General features: G+C 40.3%; 2 protein-coding genes across 3 annotated transcripts; one reads left to right on the forward strand and one right to left on the reverse strand.

The window, feature by feature from the left end:
- Window positions 1-5,115: 5,115 nt before the first annotated feature.
- Window positions 5,116-9,958, reverse strand: LOC131586429 (kinetochore protein NDC80 homolog). 2 transcript variants are annotated; one of them, XM_058853252.1, is made up of 5 exons: window positions 9,860-9,958; window positions 7,170-7,387; window positions 6,703-6,789; window positions 5,818-5,941; window positions 5,116-5,689 (listed from the first exon to the last, which is right to left on the reverse strand). In XM_058853252.1, the coding sequence occupies exons 2-5, from the start codon at window positions 7,268-7,270 to the stop codon at window positions 5,513-5,515; spliced, it is 489 nt and encodes a 162-aa protein (XP_058709235.1). In that variant the 5' UTR covers window positions 7,271-7,387; window positions 9,860-9,958; the 3' UTR covers window positions 5,116-5,512. The 2 variants fall into 2 exon arrangements, with proteins under 2 accessions (XP_058709235.1, XP_058709236.1); XM_058853253.1 differs by lacking the exon at window positions 9,860-9,958 and adding an exon at window positions 8,448-8,556.
- LOC131586348 (uncharacterized) lies at window positions 9,111-12,509 on the forward strand. The gene is made up of 5 exons (XM_058853166.1): window positions 9,111-9,121; window positions 9,723-10,148; window positions 10,972-11,207; window positions 12,125-12,187; window positions 12,287-12,509. The coding sequence occupies exons 1-4, from the start codon at window positions 9,111-9,113 to the stop codon at window positions 12,130-12,132; spliced, it is 681 nt and encodes a 226-aa protein (XP_058709149.1). The 3' UTR covers window positions 12,133-12,187; window positions 12,287-12,509.
- Window positions 12,510-21,279: the final 8,770 nt, after the last annotated feature.

The following is a 21,279-nucleotide window of genomic DNA, read 5'->3' on the forward strand; positions in this document are numbered from 1 at the left end:
GGGATGCGCACCCTCAGGGGAGGCGCGCGCGTCGCGAAGGCGGGAAACCCTGAGGGAGAGCCCCCGCGGCTTCCAGAGCTCCTGAGGGGCAGCTTCCATAGAACCCCGAGGAGCGGCGTCCAGAATCCCGAGGAGCAGCCCTGTCTTCTCTCACAGCAAGGAGGGGCTCCCCTTACTCTGAGGAGCGTCTTTTCCAGAGCGCTGGAGGAGCACGTCTTCCCTAGAGCAGAGCCGGGGTTTCCTCGCTGTTTAGCACATCCTGAGGGGACTGGATTTAAGGTAAGGACTTAGCTGTTATGTGCGGATAACTATTAAGTAAGGCTCATAGTAGTCATCTGACTGTGTCATGCAGATTTTCGTGCCACCCAGGGCAAGGGGTTACTTAATTTATCCATTCTTTTCTAGGAGTCAGGGTTTCTTTTCTAGGAGTCAATGTTTCGTACCATAAGGGTTTCATACTTTGAGGGTTGTAATAGTTCCTCTGCCCGCTCACACAGGTGTTGGGATAAAAACCTTCCTTTCTTTTCTGGGTGGGTTGCTGCCAGGACCTGGTAGCCAAAATCTGTGGGAAAGCCTGAGGAGAGAAACTTAAAACTTTGGGGTTTTTTGTGTTTGTTTTGGAAGGTATTACAACTTTTCACGTCACCATGATTCGCGGAATAAAAGGAACCCTATAACTCACAGAGTAGTTATAAGAACAGGTATGAATTTATTCAGCGCTGAGGTGCATGGGGGATATCTCCTTCAAAAAGCATGCACACCTTTTTGATTGGGTTTTTCCTTTTTATCCTTTACAGAGCAGGTTTACACGATACGCCTAATACATATTAATTTCCTAACCCCGCCTATCTCCACTTTATATTATAATTAGTCCTGTGCCCCTTTTAGTCGTTTGTCTTTGCTTCTTGTTTGTGTATTCTAGCTCCTTATCTTATCTTGCAATCTGACTCTTTTCCTGTTCTTGTGGATTAGGTGTCAGGGTCTGGTTTTTGTCAGACCCCCCTTTCAAGCATTTTTCCTTAATCTTGATTTCTTTGTTTCAACCAAGACTGAGCAACATGCAAAACTAAATTTCTGCCCAAACAGTGTTTTCTTTAAGAAAGAAAACACTGTTTTTTGCCCAATTAGATATATTTGAGCAAGACAACACAGTTTTTTGAAGATAGAAGTGACTTACCGCAGTCACCTAAGAGGTGTGTGGCACAAGCAACTGTACCTGTGGGACAGGAGATGGGTTGAAAGAGAAATGAAGAAAACCATACAAATGTTCACACCTGCAGTTAAATCCTATTCCCTTAGCTTGGGAGGCCCATTCAGGGATTGCATGGAATTAGAAGAGTCAAAAGCAGCGAAACCCTTTGCAGCTGTATGTTGTTGTAGAGGCGATTGGAAATATAATATAGAATGCACAAGGAGGCAATAGAGAGGTGAAAGAGTCCCAAGATTTGACATGTAAACTCATCATAGTAAGATTTTCAGGTATATGTGACACTAAATATATATTCTCACCACTGTTTACCTTTTTCATATACCTTGGAAGTATCGTGATTTCCACACATCCAGGAAACTATCAGTGTATCTGAAAAAGAAAGATTCAGTTCTGTGCAAGAATGTTGCTTTACTCACCAGTTTATGCTCCAGAAAAGCTTGGACAATGCCAGATTGTTACCAATGCAAGAAACATTTTCTAAATACACCACGATCAAGTTCAGCCCCTTTGTAGTTTGCTCCCCTGAAGCCGTTCCTGTGCCTTTCACTACCCAGCATATCTCACCATGAGCAGTTCATCCAATGTTTCATAGCAATTTGTATCCCTTGTGTTATCTATTAATTTAATTTTGACCAAAACATTTCTCCTCTTGAGCTGTTTTCGCTCAGTATGCATTGCACTAGAAATTACCTTATTTAATTGTGAAGTAGCTCTGGACTTTACCAGGTCCACTGATTATTTCTTAGTTGCATCAAGTGCAAAATTGGAGGCAGGGGTTTTTTATTTCTTTTTTTGGCCATGATTATCTGAGCCTCTGGCATTAAAAAAATGTCAAGTCCCTTTAGCCAAGTGCATTTATAGATGCATCTAAATAAAAATACAATAAATCAGAGGCATTAAATATTTATCCTGGGGTGACTTTATGATACTGGTGTCCCCAAATGGTCTGGTTTATGTTATATATTAAGTTCAGCACCTTTCAGGCTGGCTTTGAGAGCTAGGGAAGTTGAAACTGCTGGAGGCTGATGGGAGTTTTTTCTCCTGGCCAATAACTGGCCATTTCTGAGAACTGACAGTGGTTTTAACCATTGAAAAGTGAGATCAACCTGTGAACACCTACCTTAAGACGTAAACCCAGGAATTTCTGGCTCTCTTTGGTTTCTGGCTTCTGAAGAGGTGACAGGCTCCGGCTCAGCCTCCTCCCCGCCCCGCTCCCATCAGGCAGAACAAGGCTGCAGAGGGGTTGGGGGGCAGAAAAGCAGGGCTGGCCGGCCTGACTCAGTTTGCAGTTTCTGCCGCTGAACTGAAACCTGACACCATGAACACCTGCAGCTTGAGCAAGACTTTAACTCTTTTACTACCCAGATGAGACTTGCAGATTAATCCTTTTTTTTCCAGAGAGAGGGGAAGAGAGAGAGGGAGTGATCAACGTGTAAAAACATGTAAAAACTGTCCAAAAACAACCAAAAACTATCAAAGACAGTGAAGAAAGGAATTAAATTTTAGAGGGGGAAGAGAAAATAAGGAGATGCTTTAATAAGCTGAAACATTTTTCTGTTCAAGCTATAGAGATGGACAGTAGTGTTCGGAAAAAAACCCTTTAATTCATGGCAGAGTATAATGGGAGGAATAGAGTAGTTCAAAGTGTGGATTTTGAGCAAATGGTGAAGTGGTTGTGATCCTGTGAGATGCTGGAACAGGAGGGAAGAAATAATAGTTGAAGATTTGTGGCCTTTAAGTGGCAAAGAGAAAACTTCTGCTTCCAGAGAAGCTCACAAAAACAGATGAAGAGAACTTTTGCCTTTGAATAGCTCATCCTTGAAAATGACATCCCTAAACTCATTGACCCATAACACACCTCAGAGTGATGTGAAACGGGAGGAGAGAACTGAGGGCAGAATTTCCGGGCAGCTGGCATCAGAAAAATGGAAAGCTATGAAGAAGATAGTTTTCTTGTGTAAAACTCCATAGATGAGCAGAAGAAGACTTCTGTTTCTCTACAAAGACTGATGAAAGGACTATAGCAAGAATTGGGATTGTTTTAACCACCATGGTTATTTTTTTGTCTTTATGTTGTCATGTGAACAAGAGAATGGTTGGGTAGTTGGGGGAAAAAAGGGTTTCTGGAGGTTTTATTCTGGTTTCTTATTCTTACAGTTTTTGTTAATAAACTTTCTTTGTTCCAGCTTAAATTTTAAGCCTGTTTTGCTCTTGTTCTAATCCATATCTCACAGCAAGAAATAAGTAAGTTTTCTAGTGATTTTTTTTTAGTTTGCTGCTTTAAAACTACGACATTTATTTGGTGCATTGGCCGGGAAATGAAATTGGCAAATCCAAACTACTACAGCATGCCACGCTTTACGTTGGCACAACCAAGGAAGAGCACTGCAGAAGCCTCACACAAGTGAGCTGAACAGACACTGCAAAGTTAAAGCCTTAGCAGACACAGGTTGCAGCAGGGGAGATTTAAATTGGCTATTAAGAAGAATTTCTTCACAGCAGGAGCTGTCAAGCATTGGAACAGGCTGCTCAAAGAAGTGGTTGAATCACCAGCCCTGGAGGCATTTATAAGTCGTGAGGATGTGGCACTCAAAGACACGGTTGAGTGGTGGACTGGGCAGTGTTGGGTTAACAGCTGGACTTCATGAAATTAGAAGCCTTTTCCAACCTGAATGAATCTACATGATCCACTCAAGAACTACTCAAAAAGAAGAACTACCACGTTCTTGATGGAGATGAGACAAGAAAATATGGAAAAAACCAACATACCCTAGGGAAAAGAAAAAAGCTACAGTTCCAGCATGCTTCTACAGCATCAAGTGTTATTTTTTACAGCTAAATAATAATAATAACGAAACAGATGCAAGAGTGGTAACACAGAGGAAATATTTATGTAATATGAAAAGGCTGCTTGGTGAGATTAATGCCAAAAGGACACCACATAAATCATTGTCAAAGCAGCTTGGCCCTATGTCCCTAATAATTTCTAAAAAGCCATCTATTTTTAAAAAGGTTAAAGCAATTTTTATTCCTCTATAGCTTGCATGAAGATGATGTTTCTATATTTTATTTTTCCTCTACACAGTGCATGTTCAACAGCAAGGAGAGACAGGGAATTAGTATCTGCTGCTAAGATAATTATCTAGTTCCATGAGGAAAGTCAGATTAATTGGGATTTCATGTAGTATTTGTTACCTCTGTCTCTCTTTTCCTTGCCTCCTTTGGGCTCTGTTTTCTGTGGATATATCTTTTCTCTAGTCTCTCAGCTTTCTCTGGGCTGAATTCGCTGTAGATACAGCTTTCTATAGTCTCCCTAGCCTTCTCTGGGCTGAATTTTCTGTGAATACAGTTTTTCTATAGTTCCTCAGCCTTCTCTGGGCTGAATTCTTCTGGGATCCTCCCTCGTGGGGAGTTCCACTTATCTCAGTTCTCATTATTTGAAGTAAACTTTCGAGCTCATTAGAATCTTGTTTCTCGTGTTTATTGTAGGATCCTTACAAAAGTTAACAGGTTTCTCCAGGCTGGTTACAAGGTTAATCTTTGCAATTTGGTACATTTCTTTCTTCTGATGGTACAAACAAGGCCTTGTGGCACACTTCATGTCTGATACACAAAATGGCCCCGAACTGCGCAGCTCTTTTATCTTTATACCCATTTTTATCCAATTAACAATAGGCACGTATATTATTTTTCTTAATGACCCAATGACCCATCACCTCTGTGATGCACTGCGGCATTTTCTATCCAATTACTAACTACTACCCAAAAACCTTCAGGAGAAGAACATGAAGAAGAAAGAAGAAGGACAAGAGACAACACCCTAAATCCTCCATATTGTCTCCTGTTCTCTAAACTACTTTTTCACACATTTTGCTTTCAAAGCAGAATAAGTGTAATTGCAGGAAAACATACTTTAAACTAAATTGACTTGATCCAAAAATTCTGGAAATTTTAGTTGTTAGACTCTAACAGAATGAACAGAAAGGTTTGTCAAGAAGAATTCTGTCCTACCTTTCAAATTTTTATACAAATAATCAATTAAATTTAATGTTACAAAGCAAGATTCCAAGAGCTTATAGTTCTGCAGGTTTAAATATAAAGTGTACAGTAGACTCTGAAAATCAGCAAGTAAACCTAGAGCTGAACAAAAGTGAAACAAAACTATCACAACATTGTACTTTTAGAGTCTCATCTGAATTAAAAAACCTACCCATTCTCCCCAACTATCAATGCGGAATTCTTAGCTTTTAAATTTCTAGCCATATCATATCTATTCAGCCCAGGAGAATAACAATAATCATCTTACCCAAGGTCTTTAAAAACTTTGGGAATTTCCTCCTCAAATTTTGAGTCAGGCAGTTCATAAGAAGGGCAGAGGAATCTATAGATAAAGGTGAAGATCTTTAAAAAGTCCTTAACTGACGGAGATTGTAGAGATTTCATGGAAACATTGTGGCCATAAGCATTCTCAAGGAGGAACTGTGCAAAAGAAACACAGAATACCAGTCACTAAATAAAGCTTAAGAGTTGAAACCAAGAGAAAGGACCCTTCTGATGAATATATTTTACACCTCATAACATAAGTGCAGAAGGAGTTAATATGTTACCTCATAAAGCTTCTTGATACATTGTTGGATGAATGTTTTGTCATGAAGGGGCCTGGGATCCTTTATCTTTTCTGTCCCAAACACACCGTGCTGGCTGCTGTGGGACCCTCCAGCCCCACTCGCTCTAAGGACAGACAGCAAACACAGGTCTTGTGACAATACATAGAAAGGAGAACACTCTTCATGTTTAAGTCACAGCACGAATGCTATGTTGATATTTTCTTTGCATTTGTTATACAATGTGATACTTGAAGTTTTCTCTTCATTTAAGGTGATTGGATAAACATCATCGACGTGGAAGCCACAATGCCACGTGTGCAACAAAGGGATTACTGCATCCTAGATGAATAATGTCATCGTTTTATTGAAAGAAATAAACTCTTAGAGAGCAGAAAACAAACCCAAAGATGAAGAAATCATGTTGGTGACTGTGAATAAAGACCAAAATATTTAAGGACTATTTAAAAGGAATAGACCCCTGCAGCATTGGGGGTCCTATGAAAGAAGATACCCACAACACAGAAAGTCATGAGCTAAGCAGAAAGATTTTAGATTTTCGGAAGGTTGGTACCTCAGAGAGAAGAAATTAATGCAGAGTATATTTTAGATGTCATTCTTCCTTAAACAAAAAAATGTAATGGGATACTCTTAAGGTCTGCAGTGCACGTCATTCCCAAAAGAAAAAAAAAAAGCTCCCAAAGCAATTCCTGCTCCACAGCATTATTGTTTATTGATCAAGGACTGGAGGAAGGCAGAACTGAAGGTCTGCTTGCCTCGGATCCATTATTCCCTATAACAAAAACCGGTCAAGAAAGAAAAATTCCAAAATTATATAGGACCATTTTTGTTTTAATATACAGTGCAGAGAACAAAACCTGTACATACCTGTTCCCAGAACAGCTGGCTTTTCCTTCTGAAGCTCCAGATGTAGCTTTGCTCATGGTCCGCTTCCCAAGGCTGCCTCTGTCCTTCCTTAGGAATAGAGAGAAGGATTCAAGTGACTGTTTCTACCAATTCATCTCTTGCTTTTACAAGAACTATACATGCACTCATATATTCCTCAACACCTTCATCACAGCAACATCTTAGAAAGGTCAGCTCATGCACCCAGCCATCTCCTAAGCAACACGTAACAAAGGCTTACCATTTGAAACATGACACAGGTATACAAAAAGGTTAAAGCAAGTAGTGTTGCAAAACTGGAGCACTTGTGCAAACACCCTTGGCTGTAAGGAGACTTCTCACCGTTTCAGTTTTTTTTTTTCTCAGTTGCTACTCCCACACACTATGATAAATCTCTTCAGAATTAGTTTTATATAATTATTTTTAGCAATCTGACAGGCAAGACTTACATCTGAGCTGTTTGAAGACCCATCTTGTTGCTGTCCTCCACTCTCGGTGCCATCCTAGATTGTTGGCTGCTGCTTCCAGCAATACTTGAGCTTCGCCTCATTGTGACTGCTGTAAATCCCTCAGTGTTCCAGCAGTGTCAGAAAATACAGGGTCTAAGGGTATTTTGTGTTCTAAATGCCACAATGATTTCCCAAAAGCTCAGAATAAAGAAGTAGACCTGTACATTGGATCAAAAAAAAGATTGATTATGTTAGACCCCAGAAATATGTAAGAGCAGTCACAGTCTTTTAAATCAACTGTTTTATTGATGATAGAGTCAGTGGTTACTCCAAACCTACTGTTTTGCCTTTCTTTCTGTTTGGTCACTTCCAACCCCCAGGTTCCAAAAGCAAAAGAGCTTGAGAAATTTTTCAGTTCAGTCCACTGGGAAAAAGGCCACACTACCACGAGTACACAAGTACTGCTTACAGCACTTCAGCCATACATCAGCTCCTGAGCTGCTCAGTCTGAGCCTACCAATTCATTTGCAACTGATCCCCCAGCATCATAGCACAATCACTGGAAAACCTGTTCTGAGGTAATAGTATGGCTGTCTTCAGACTATGCATGCAGATATAAATCAAACTGGAATATTAGTCCCCACAGTGGCATTAAGGTGGAATTTGAAGTAAACAGAATTAATTCAGGAAAACAGTGCCAGCTTTCTGTTGGAGTCTGGGATACAAAGTGTGTACCCTTGTTTCCGATACTTAGTTCGAAGATCCAGAAAAACACTGAATTTCATGTAACATGAAATTCATGAGCATGTTTTCATGGTGATACATGAAAACAGCTGTTAAAATTAGATAGAAAAAGCTAAAAGTGTAAGTGTGTAGATTAGAAAGTTTTCTTAAATCACTGGGTGAAAAAGTTAGTTTAGAGAGCAGAAGGCAAGATGGAGGATTTAGGGTGTTGTCTCTTGTCCTTCTTTCTTCTTCATGTTCTTCTCCTAGAGGTTTTTGGGTAATAGTAAGTGATTGGACAGAAAATGCCGCAGTGTAGCACAAAGGTGAAGGGTCATTGGGTCATTAAGAGAAATAATATACGTGTCTATTATTAATTGGGTAAAAATAGGTATAAAGAGAAAAGAACTGTGTAGTTCAGGGCCATTTTGTGCTGTCAGCCACGGGATGAGCCACAAGGCCTTGTTGTACCAGCAGAAGAAAGAAATGTACCAGATTGCAAAGATATAACCTTGTGCAGTCAGTCTGGAGAGACCTGCCAAGTTTTGTGCTGACCTTCCAATAAACACGAGAAACAAGATTCTGACGAGCTGGGGAGTTTTCATCAAATCACAAGAACTGAGATAAGCAGAGCTCCCCATAAGGGAGGATCCCAAAAGAACTCAGTCCAAAGGAGGCTGAGAAATCCAGGAAGAGAGAGGAAAATACAGAAGAGATGCAGCAGAAACAGAAAAAGGATTTTTTAGAGAAAAGTTAGAACCTCTGTAGAGGGCAGAAAGTGTATCTCATTTGTGGGATAGGCTTAAATGACTGAATTATAACTAATAAAAGTCCCCTCCACTACAAACATTACCAAAACACATTATCAGTATAAACTGTTGCTTCATTTTACTTCCAGTTACACTGCTCACAAACCACAACAGAAGTCTATCTCTCGAGCTCAATTCACAGGGCAGCATATTCATGAGTTCACTGTGTCTGGGGAAGAAGCTGCATTAGTCCATTATTTTAACTGGGACCAACCACAAAAAGATTGAATTTTCACAAACATAGCAAGTGATTAGCTTCTAGTATAACAGAATCAATGAGGCTGGAAAAGACCTGTGAGATCCTCTAGTCCCACTTATGAGCAATCACCACCTTGTAAGCTAGACCACAGCTCTAAGTGCTACATCCAGCCTTTCCTTAAACACCTCCAGGGACACTGGCTCCACCGACATGCCGGGCAGGTGCGGTGATTGCTTAAGCAAGCTCACAGCAGACCATTCCAGTGTACAATCGCCTTTTCTGTGGAGCAATTCCTCCAGCTGTCCCACCAAAGCCTGGCACAGTTTGAGCCCGTGTCCTGTCGCTCGTTGCCTGGGAGAAGAGGCCGACCCCCATCTGGCTACAGCCTCCTCTCAGGTGTTTCCAGAATTATGAGGTTGCCCAGAGCCTCCTTTTCACCAGGAGGTGAAACAACCCCAGCTCCCTCAGCCACTTCTCATGGGACTTGTGCTCCAGAGCCTTCCCCAGCTCCGCTGCCCTTCTCTGGACACGCTCCAGCCCCTCCGTGTCCTTCTTGAACTGAGGGGCCCAGAACTGGACACAGCACTGAGGCGCGGCCTCACCAGCGCCGCGTACCAGGATTGTCACTGCCCTGCTCCTGCTGGCCACGCTGCTGCTGCCATTAGCCAGCCCGCTGTAAGAGCAGAGCTGCAGCAGAGATGGAAGAGCAGTTTGCCAGAGCCAGCACGCCAGCAGGATAAAAAAGAGAAGAGCGCAGGAGCGCGGCCGAGCCGGGGGCAGCTCCGCCCTCTCGCCCTGAGAGCGCGTCTAAACCGTACCGAGGGCGACCGGGGCACTCAGCAGCGAGGCCAGCCCGGGACTCCCCACCACTACCACCGCCGCCGCACGGACATTTGTCCCGGTGCTTGAGGATGTTGGTGTTGCTGCCGCTCCCCTCCCGCTCCTCGCCCTGCCCTTACCGCCAGCGCCGCCGCCCGCTCGCCATTTCAAATCCGCCCGCCCGGACGTCCCTCAGAGCGTCCCACGGAACTGCCTCATGGAGGAGCCGCGGGCGGAGCAGCGCCCAGAGGAGGGAACGGAGGGGACGAGGGAACGGAGGAGAGGAAGAGCGACCGGAGGGGACGAGGGAACGGAGGGGAGGAGGAGGGAACGGAGGAGAGGAGGAGCGAACGGAGGAGAGGAGGAGCTGAAGCCCCGGAAGTGCTCAGGGACGGGCCATGGCCGTACAGCGACATGGCGGCGCCCGCGGTGAGTGTTTGCCAGGCGCTGCCGGGCCACGGCGAACCCCGGGCTTTTCTCCAGCCGCCGAGAGTTTTCCTGGAGAAAACCCAGCCCCGAGCTCTCGGTCCCTGTGTGCCCTCGGGGATGGGAGTCGGCGCCTGGCCTCAGCCGCGCTGGGGCTGCGGCTGCCCCTGCCCTTGTGCCTATATTGCTGCTCCCGGGTGCCGTCATAGTGATCCATGTCTCTAGGTATATGTGTGTGTGTAGATACAGTGTGTGTATGTGTACATAGTGAGTATGTATGCACACGTGTGTGTTTATATGTGAATATGTATAGCGTATGTGTATATATAGTGTGTGCATATATGTAGTTTATAGTCTATAGTGTGCAGATGTATGTAGTCTATGTAGCATGTGTGTAACATATGTAGTAAAGATATGTAGTGTAAATGCATATATATGTGGTGTATATACAGTGTATAGATATACACAGGTATCATATAGTCTTAGACATAACTGGAGTGTCATAGGGCTGTTTTCTGACGCGTTAAAAAGAGCCAGAGTAAGCACATACCGTATAAAAGTATGGAAAGTCATATAAAATTTGGTTACTACAAAAAATGTAGTGGTATGGGGATCAACATAATGGGGAAACCAGCTGAAGGCAGCAGTGTGGCCTGTGTGAGCATGGAAATGTCTGTCAGAAGGGATGTGCTAGTTTGTTAAATAGTGATAATTCTGTAAAGTGAATTCTTATAAAAATTCCCACAGGAGGAGGAGGTTGCTCCAGGAAGTGCAGATGGTTGGTGAAGGCTGTGGTTTCAGGGAGCTGATCTTTCGTCCTGAAAAGGGGACTTAGGATGTCCATGGTACATGGTCTGACAGTGGGATGGCTTGTGGATCATCTCTCTTTCATCAACCAGTGTGGCTATGAGATCTGTGACTCCTTTGCACACCCTGGTGGTGTCACTCACAGCACTTCTGTCACATCTACTGAAGACTGTTACAGTATTTCTACTTTTGCTGCCACGCCCTCATCAAGCGATGGTCCTCCTTTTGATCCCGGAGATGCCGTAGAAGCAGAAGGTAAAAGAGCAAAAATGAGATCCGTGTTTTGGGAGGAGTTCTTGGATATTTCTAAGCCCTGTATAGCTGCAGCTTGTGAGGAGCAGCTGTGTCCTGCCCTCAGGTGAGTCTGGCAGAAGTAAAGGCCAACAGCAACAGACAGGAATACCAAGAAGGAGCAAAGAGTGACACTGGAGATTCTCTTGCCACTGCTAGGAAGGTATGTTCTCTGTAACATAGTAAATTGCAGTAATCCCTTGATAAATAGTATTCTGCTAATATTGTTTTGCATACCTGAGTCTTTTGAGGTAGTGTAGAAGAGCGGGCACTTTTGAGGATATTCTTGTGCCCCTCATGTGAGTAATGTGCATTCTGTCTCATAAGCAGTGGATTGCTCCTGAGATCTCCTGGCACTGGTTGTGGTCAGGTACACAGCCTGAAACTGTGGTAGCTGTTGAGATTGTGCAGATTAGCGAGTTGGGAAGGAGAGTATGAATTTACTTTGAGTGTTGTTCAGTACTGTTCCATATGGACATGAGAAAATAAGAGTCACTTGCCTAAACCAATAAATGTAATCATAGAGAAATAGTTAATATTTTTCTTTTATTGGTAAGCTGCACTTGGCAGCTGAAACTTTTAGTATGGGCCCAAAGGAGGCATGAGCACAAACTGTGCACTAGGTACCTTCAGAACGTAGTACCATGAATAATTTAGAGCAGCTTTAAGTCTATGTACCTTGTGAATGCCTGCAGTAGTTTAGTTATTTTCAGATCCTTTTGCTTATTTGACTTGTACTCATGATAGTAAAAAGAGATGGAAAATTTTGTCTGCTTTTAAAGAGGTAAGTTGTAATTCAGGTATCTTTGATTTTTTTTTTCCCTTTTATTTCATTGTGGAATTATATGTTTTTTTGTTGTTGTTTTTTGCTAATTCTGCAGAAAGGTGAAAGGAAATGTCTATTCAACCAAGGTGAACTGGATGCTTTGGAATACCATTCAAATGTAAGTTGGAAAAAATGTCTATTTTGCAAGTAAAAGCTACTTGACTTTGGGCATGTGCAAAGTGGAGGGCATGGTTGCAAACAAATTCTGGTTTTGTAGCTTGTTCCACTGGTGCAAAGAAGGAAAGGGAAAGGAAGTTCAATCTCTCCAATCCTTACATGAATTCATGTTTACAAAGTAGATCTTCTATGTAGATACATGTGAAATTGCATCTGAGACATTACAGAGAGCTGGAAGCTGCATTCACAAAGTAACTTGTACTGCTATAGATAACTGAACATTATGTTGTGATGAGTTGAATATTAGGAAGTGATCGATTTGATATTGGCAGCATAACCCATTCTGCTCCTCAGCATTTCAGGACACTGTGCTGAGTTACTCAAAGCTTTTGGGACTTTTGAAGAAAATGTGCTTCAAAGTATCTTATTTTGCAATTGAAAAAATAAACAAAAAACCTTTCTCTAATATTTTATATTGTCCTACTAAAGGAACATGCATTAATTGGAATTCAAATCTATGTGCTTATGTCAGTGATGTGCTGGTGAAGATACAGCTGATTAACACTGAAGCATAATAGTGAATCGTAGAAATACAATCTGTAGGTAATGTTTGATGTATTTTACTGCTTTCCCAAATAGTGATGTGAGCCTGAACTGGGAGCTACACTTGCTTTCTTTCCTTTGGCAAAGATGTTAGTCATACTGGGCTTTATTCTTAAATCTGTTCTGCTTGAACTACATTTAGATGATTATGCTTTTTTCCTTTTACATGGCAGCCATCTTGTAGTAAACATTTGCAGCTTGCTGATACAGTGTAGAGGTCCTGTGATTATTTTTGTGAGTAAGCTGTGCATGTGCAAAATCACCATAAAGGAAAAAAACTTTGAAGTTCAGCATGAAGTTCCACATGAGTATGAAAACTTCAGGGCAAAAATAAAATCATTCAACAGTAGAAATAAGGAAAGAAATGAAGTCTTGAAGGCTGGTTTAACTTCAAGTGATATTTGGTAAATATGTGGAAAAGACAGAGTTTGGAAAAATCTGTGACCCCAGTTAGCCTCTTCTATCGTTCACAGGTTAGAAAGTAGTATTGGGTTTTTAGTATATTTGCGTTGTTGAAGGTTATAGCTCTGCAAGTCAACCCAGATTATTTTGGCACGTTTTTGTATCTGTAGAGTCATTGTCAAGAAACCCAAAGAACCCCAATTTTGTTTCTGCAAGTGAATCTATGAATTTTAGCTATTGAATCCGTTTATGAATTTCAGTCAGTGGCAACAGTACAAAATATGCTAAATTCCTTCAGCAGCCATTTGTTAAAACTCCCGCTTCAATAGCTTGATAGTCAGGAGACTTTGTCCACTTTGTCCACCTGTGAGTTAACGCGTGCATGTAAGAGGGTGTCATTTCTAAAGATATATTCATTAATTCTGTTGAAACAGTATGAACTCCTCTTATCACAAACCCAGGTACTAAAAATTTATGACTCTGTACTCTCTGATATCTAGAGGTGGCACTATTAAATCATTAAAAAAAAAAAAAAATTCTTCCCCTGTCACTAATCTGGGAATTGTAATAAAGCATATTTTGTAAAACCCTCTTGTAGTCTGGAAGATTCTGTAATCAGAAGCATTTGAAACCTTGCATAAAGCCACTCTGACCATGGACGAATGGATAAACACACCTCACTGACAATCAAAAGACATAAAGGCTCCATGATTTGGGTATAAAACGGTGTGGGGGGCAAAGATTTGGTTTTGGATAAGCAGTGTTAAAGTGAGAGGTGTGTCTTTAGAGGCCAGGAAAAGTCAATTGCACCCTCTGCCTCAGGAGATGTGCCCTGTGAGCCCGGGACGAGTTGCCCCACCTGCAGACCCCTGGTGGGGTGGCAGCCCAGGGTGTTGTGATGTGTTTTGTGCCCCTGGGTTTCTCCTTTGCTCTGTCCCTATTAGACCCTGACCTTAAACTCCAGGCTGGCTCTGTTCCGTAAAACCCCCACCCTGCCTCTGCTCTGTATTCTCTGTCTCTGGATTTAAGATGAATTTGTTCCTGTGTTGAACAAATGGTTTCCTGACATTAACCAAGCAGAGACCCGTCTCGTTGAGTCCCATGTTGGTCACCAGAACCCATAACCTCCCTGGACTTGATCCTGCAGCTGCAGAACGCAGCAAAACAGGTCTCTCAATTTTGTGAAGGTGCTGAAGTGAATAACAGTGTATATAGGTCCAGGAATGGTGTCATCCTGGACTGACTAACAGGCTTTTTGAGAGGTTTGCCACTTTGAAAAGTTACAAAAATCAAATTCTGATACTTTGATTTACTGATTGTACTTCTGTAATACTGTAAAATGCATAAACTGTTGTTTTATGAAGTGAATTCAAATGTGGAAAATGACTTATTTTTAGATCCCAGTATACAGTTCAATTAAAAGTATGTTCATGGGCACAGTGACTTGAAATTAAATTAGAATTTTAAATTAAACTTCAGATAGTTGCTTTGAAATTTGAAATTCAAATGTTTGGTTGAAACAATGATATTCCACGTCTGTTGTCTGAAATGTTGTATTCAGTAGTTTCACATTCTTTCTTTCTCCAGCCTTCCAATTATTGTAACTTTACCAAAAAATGTAAACCAACAACAGAAGTTAGCGTGGTGTCCTGGTATTGGATTTGATCTATGACTGATTTTCTCCCAAATTTGCCCTCAACCAGGACACTGCTACTTCCATCTGTCAATTATATCACCCTCAAAAATATTAAAATGCAGAGTGTTTCAGAGATTATGTAAACCAGTGTTAAGATAACACATTTCCTATTAGTCATCTATCATCAAAATATAAAAATGAATCTCAACTCTCCACATTTGTAAGAAGAGAAATTAGCATTCTCCTTAATGAAAAGCAAAATTTCTTGCTCTTGTCTGTGTTTTCAGAATAGTCCAAAGTCGTCTTCACCCGCATCAAAGCCAGTATTTTAGAGAGAGTTATAGACTTCCTTGCTTATTTTATGAAGTGGTTCCTCAATAATCTACTAGCAGTAATTAACTGTCAGTAAGGTCATCAAATCAAGTTCTCTTTCACAAGACTTGGAAATAAAATTGTAGGCATCGCAATGTATCAATGCAGCTTCATCCAAATTTGTTTCTAAATGAAAAGAAAATTGCAAATTTAAAAGACAATATGTAAAATGTCCCAAGCTCCCATGAAAATTGACCTTAATTTCATCCTGCATCTTCAAATATCTAGATTAAAATCTACCTGAAGAGAGTTTCATTAAGGAGCTAATACCGGTAACAAATTAAGAGTACCTCCGAACCAGCAATAATGCTAAGGAAAGCAGCAAAATATGGAGAAATCACTAGAGAGTAATGAACTTCAGAAATAACAGTAACTATTTGGTGATCTACACTTGAGCATTTAGAACATGCACCACAAACCTGACAGTGTCTTAAATTAATGAGAAAATATATCTATAAAATAACGTATTGCCATTTATTCTTAATAGAAGAGGTTAATATTTTACAGGAAAAGATTAGCAGACTTGACCTGCATTTTTGTTGCTAATCACACGAGGTTTAGACCATCTCTAGTATAATCACAGAGCAAGCAAAACTTCTTTTTTGCCTAAAAAAATACTTTTTAAGGGCCCTTGCGTGCTATTACAAAGCACAGCTTCCCATAGCCAAAACCTTCACTTCAAATTGTTATTTCGGTGGGTGGTCCCTAAGCCCACTAAGCATTACACTGTAGAATAAAAATCACCAAAGCAATTTCAGTCATATAAAAGTGAGCTTACGTATCAAAAAAACCCAAACCCTAACTGCATTTTTGCTCAGTATCTTCTCAGATATTTGATCAATTAAATCTTTGAGACAGGGTAGGTTTGCTTTTTTGTATAAAAAAGCACTGTGTATGGCACCAGACAAGAACTGCATCCAGACTTATGAAGGACATTTCCAGCTGTAAAGCCAGTTCTGTTTACCATTTTCTCACTCCATTACTAACAATTTCACTAACCTTAAAGCCTGTTTAGGCATAACAAAATTAACTTTTTGATTTTAGAGACTTAAAGGACATTTCTTTGAATAACATTTCTTAAAAAAGAAATGGCTTTGCTCAAGCAAAGCACAATTAATGTCAGCTAATTTTTAGTATTTTTTACAAAACTGAAATGCTGCTAAATAACAAGTTGGAAGAAGTAAACCATTTAAAAGGCAAATCTGATTTACATGTAGGAGACTGTTTCTTGTTCACTCATCATCAGAATTACTTAAACGGCAAGTCTCTGTTTTTGTGTGAAATGCTACTGAGGAACAAATAACAAAATGAAGGTTGATTCAAAACTATCCCAATTCTTTTTGTTTGCTTTTTACAAATGAAAAGAATGTCAAGCACCCCCAGAATATCGTTAATGAAAACAGACTCCCACTTTCTGTGCATTAATTTCTGGAGAGGATGTCATTTTCAAAAACTACTCTTTCCACTACTGTCTTCTGCAGGAGACTTTTGGTCAATCATTTTTTATGGAATGAGGCAAGAACAGTACAGTAACCTCACTTGAGTGTCACAGGTAGTAGTTCAAATTTGAAGAACATTTTATCTGTTCATTTCTGCTTTTGACAGTTGTCTGTTCAACAAACTCAATCAGCTGAGGACAATACGAGCTGTTTGTACACATATCTAGCAAGACAAAAGAAGAATATCTTCTGCAAGTTATATTCATTTCTAAAATGAAAGGGGAGAACACCCAGCTGTAATCTTAATCCTTGAGAGAGGTGAGTGAGACAATAGCTGAGTTTTGCAAGACACAAAAAATAGAAGTAAACTTCACGATTTCTAACGGTTCCACAGTAGACAGTGAGCTCAACACAAAGGAGGGTGTGATTGAAACTGCCTAATCACCTTGATTTGTTCATCAGCGTTTCTTATCATTAGAAGCACCTTTGACTTCTATTGCTTTTGTTTCTCCAAGAAACAGTTTTGCCAGCTGAGTTGAAGCAGGGGCTGTGGCTGTGGAGCTGAGGTCCTCACACGAAGCACCGATGAAAGCGTTGCTGGTCAGCATCACTGCAGGATGCTGGGCTGCTTCCCTGCGCTGACAGGACACTGCTGGCTCCAGATGTGAGCTGGGTCTTGTTATAGATACATATTATATTGTTGGCTTTTTGCAAATATTAAAATGAATGCTATGTGTATAAGATTGGAAACTTTTGTTGTATTAATATAGTTTCCTTTATTTCTGTTATGGATGAAACTTAGAAATAGTGGTATAATACATATATGTTGGGCTATGGCATAGTATTAAAACAAAAACTACTTTTGTTTGTATAACCCAAAGACTGAGAAAAAATAGCTAGAGAAGCCCTGCATTCGTAAACTCTCTTATCCAGATGAAGACAGCAGTGACCAGAACTCTGGGGGAGGAATTGATTGCATTTCTGGTATCAGGGAATGTAAATCTCGATGGCGCCAAGAAGATTGATCTATTGGGAAGGGGGCAAGAGAAAACTGAACAAAAGAACACCAAAGATCCTAAGAAGAATGTCTGAATATGCATGAGAATTTATGGATACGAAGTAGGGTTCTGTTTTTAAGGGACAGTCCTTTGTTAGTAAGGGGTGCTCTCTTGGCTGAATGCAGAGACACCGGGCCGTATCTGTGTACTTTGTTTTTATCTCCCAATTGTCTTTTTATTAAACTTTTAAATTCTATAAGAAAAATATGTGAACCTCATTTTTCACAGTGGTCAGCTACTGTTAGCGGTGTTACAGTGTTACTTCTCTGTCAAGGAGCATTTCTGTGGATACTGTACAGAGGTGTAAGACATAGGGGTAGACAATCAAGACACTTTAAATTTTATGTTGTTACAGTTTTTCAAACCCTTAAGTGGTTCCTACAGCCATGTTTTACTTCTCTGTAAGCTGCTTGGAACGTGCTGGAAGTGGCAGGCTCCAAGCAGGGCCACCGGGTTAGAGGCTTGTTCACAGCACATTCAGCAGTTACTGGGTTGGTTCTTCCCTTTATAAAGGTGCCAGATTCGGGGGCCCAAATGAGGTATTTAACTACAGGGTGTGAGTATGAAACCTTTTTCTGGCATGCCAGATTTCATGGTATTGGCTGTGTGATGGAATACAGTCAACCTATGGTGCTTGGAAAGATTTGTCTCGTGGTTGACAGTGCCTCTCAGAAAGAGAATATGCATTAATAAGACTTGTTAGTCTTTCTAAAACTGTAACTTTCACCAATGCTGGCTATTGTATTTACCCATTTATGTCTCACTGTAAATCAATTTGGAATTATTCAGATACATTAAAGCAAACCCAGACCTCTCTAGTTTGTCTATGACAGAAATGGAGACTGGCGAGTCAGTAAGGGAAATCAGCTCATTTTCTTCACGTAATATATTTTAGCAGAACCACATTACATCATGCTGATTTGTGATGAGTGATTTCTAAGTCTGAAGTAGACCATGAGGAGTATAAAATCCTTCATGGTTACAATTTTGTTTTGCACTGATATTCAGTAAAGCTTAATATTCTTTACAGTTCCTCCCTGAAAAGGATGCAAGTTGTGTTGCTGGTTTAGCACCGTTTTTCAGCTGAAGTTTTAGGCAGAAGGGTGATAATGTCTGTGCATGCAACGAAATTGATGCTGTGTTGCAGAACTTGTTCTGGCAACATCAAATAAGGGTGAATTTCTATCTGCTTTAATTCTCCTAAGTTAAAGGAGAGAAGACAGAAAGAGTTAAACATTAAGGTAGTGTTTATTTCATACTTATAAGCCAGTAGAAAAGCTTTTTCAGATTGATACTTGGAAAAAGAAATTGCTTTAGTGGAAAAGTTCTATATTGAGTAAATACCAAAAAAAAAATCTGTTTGCTGAGAAAATAAATTATACGACAGAAACAAAATCAGTTCCTAGTATTTCTCTTCTGTCTGAGGGGTGTCTGACAGGACCTATATTCTTTCTTGCCCATGACTAAAGCACAAAATGAAATATTTTCTTGTCTTTCATGGCAAATATGTAGTCTTGGATTCTTGTTATTTTATTCCCTTATCTGAGTTGTGCTGGCTTTGCTGCCTTTTCCCTGCAGCCCCCATCTTTGCACAGCTCAGCTGAGCTGTTTTGGCTGAGCCAGGGAGGAAAAGGAAGCAGAGACTCTTAACCTTTTTCTCATACAACTACGACGGGGAGTGTCCTTGCTATCCCACTTAGGTCTCTGTCTTGGCTGGAAAGGATGGGTACAGATCCTAAAACAGCATTGCCACGCTTCAATCAAATTCAAAGTGGGTTCTCCTCAAAGATGGCAAGTACCTGAGGTCTAAATTCATATGAACGTGGTAGTCTCTATTATGTCTTATATTTACCTAGGAGCATGGAAGAGTTGCGTAACATAAAAAAAATTTTAAAAAAAATATTTGGTTCATCTATTCTTGTCTACATTGTGGGGCTAGCTGGTAACACTGTAATTATCTCATGCATAAAAAGCCTGCTTTCAGATCATTACACTTTTTCAGCCCTGGTATAATGCACAAGACCTATCACGATTAAATTATGGGACTAGATTAAATGTGAAATGCAAACTTGTAAAGGAATTGGCTGGCTCTATACAGGGACATTATTCTATTAATCTGAAAGCATAATAAACCTTTAACCTCTACAGTACAAATGCATCTGCATAATTGCTTACTGCTGTTGGGTATTTTTCTTCAACAAAGCCAATAATTTTAGAATGCTTAAATAATGGAGCTTTTCCATGGTTAAAAGGAAGGTTACAGTAAGGTTTGTCATGGTCTTAGTCCTATTTTGAACTCAGGGTCTAAAATGTACTGTTTCTCATGGGAATAATGGGAAAATTTTTTACATACTTCAAGGACTATTATTTATATATTCTTTGCTTGATTCTTTCCCTTATTTTCTAATCAAAACAAAGGCCAGATTTTTTTTCAGTTCTGTACTGTTTTTTCTCTTAGAACTGCCATTTTTAATTAAATCTAGGTATCCTTTCCATTAGGCTCACAGACGTGCTAGGGTTTAACAACACAAATATGTATGATTTCTCTTTAAGTTGGTTGCTATTAGTCACATGAGTATTTAGCAACTAATTATCGGTGTAATAGTAGCAGGTTTTTTTCTCATGGAGTTTCCTACTAGGAACGCATAATGCAGGGAATAATGGGGGTAAAACCAACAGCTTTATCTTGGACTCCATAATTTTTTGGCTTCACTTAGGTTTGCCTGTTGTACTTTCCAGTTATTTAATAGAGATAATTATTGTAGTGCTCTTGAATGACGAGAGCCATAATATATAATTTAGTACTTAACTTCAAAGCGGCTTTTGTGTTGCCAAAGTGCCGTAAGGGAAGGCAAATCCACTGTAGGAATAAGGAGGCTGATGTTACAAGAGATTACATGGCTGTTCCCATTCTCAGCAAACAAAGAAAATCCTGTTCAAATGACTGAGTTTTCAAATTAAGGAGACCTGAGTCTTCTGTTTTATAACTAAATGCACCACAGTGTTATGACTGGAACACTGGAAAGAGAAGAGCAACTGGCAGTAGACAAAGATATGTGTCATGAATCCACTGGGTTAAGAATAGCCTGAGTGAATTTATTCTTTTTCTTGGAACAATGTGAAATAAACAGGGAGCTGCTTAATAAAAATCCATCATAGCACACTGCAGAAAAGAGCCATTATTAATCTGCATAATGAAACAAGTCAGGTTCTGTTGAACAAGTTTGTATTCCTACTGAAATTGAGCATTCATCTACAACTGTTTCTAGTTATTCCTCACATCAGAGAATGGTAAAGCACCAGTAAAAATTGAGTGATCTGCAATGAAAAAGACTCATTACAATATGGTACTTTCTTCATTTCCCTGGTTTTGCAGGGCTGTTTGTGCCATGATTTCCCTGGATATATTTATTTCCTCCTTGCTCTTCTTGCCAGTCACAGGTCTTTGAAGCTGTTGTTTGCTGATGAGTCAAACAACCTTATTGTGCCAAGGTTGTAGTAAGGAGACACAGTTACAGAGGTGTCTTTTTCTTGGTTGAAGTGCCACAGAAGATTTATTTTTTTATCAAATAGAAGAATGTAT

This window comes from Poecile atricapillus, chromosome 19 (assembly GCF_030490865.1).
Source record: "Poecile atricapillus isolate bPoeAtr1 chromosome 19, bPoeAtr1.hap1, whole genome shotgun sequence".
Taxonomy (NCBI): domain Eukaryota; kingdom Metazoa; phylum Chordata; class Aves; order Passeriformes; family Paridae; genus Poecile; species Poecile atricapillus.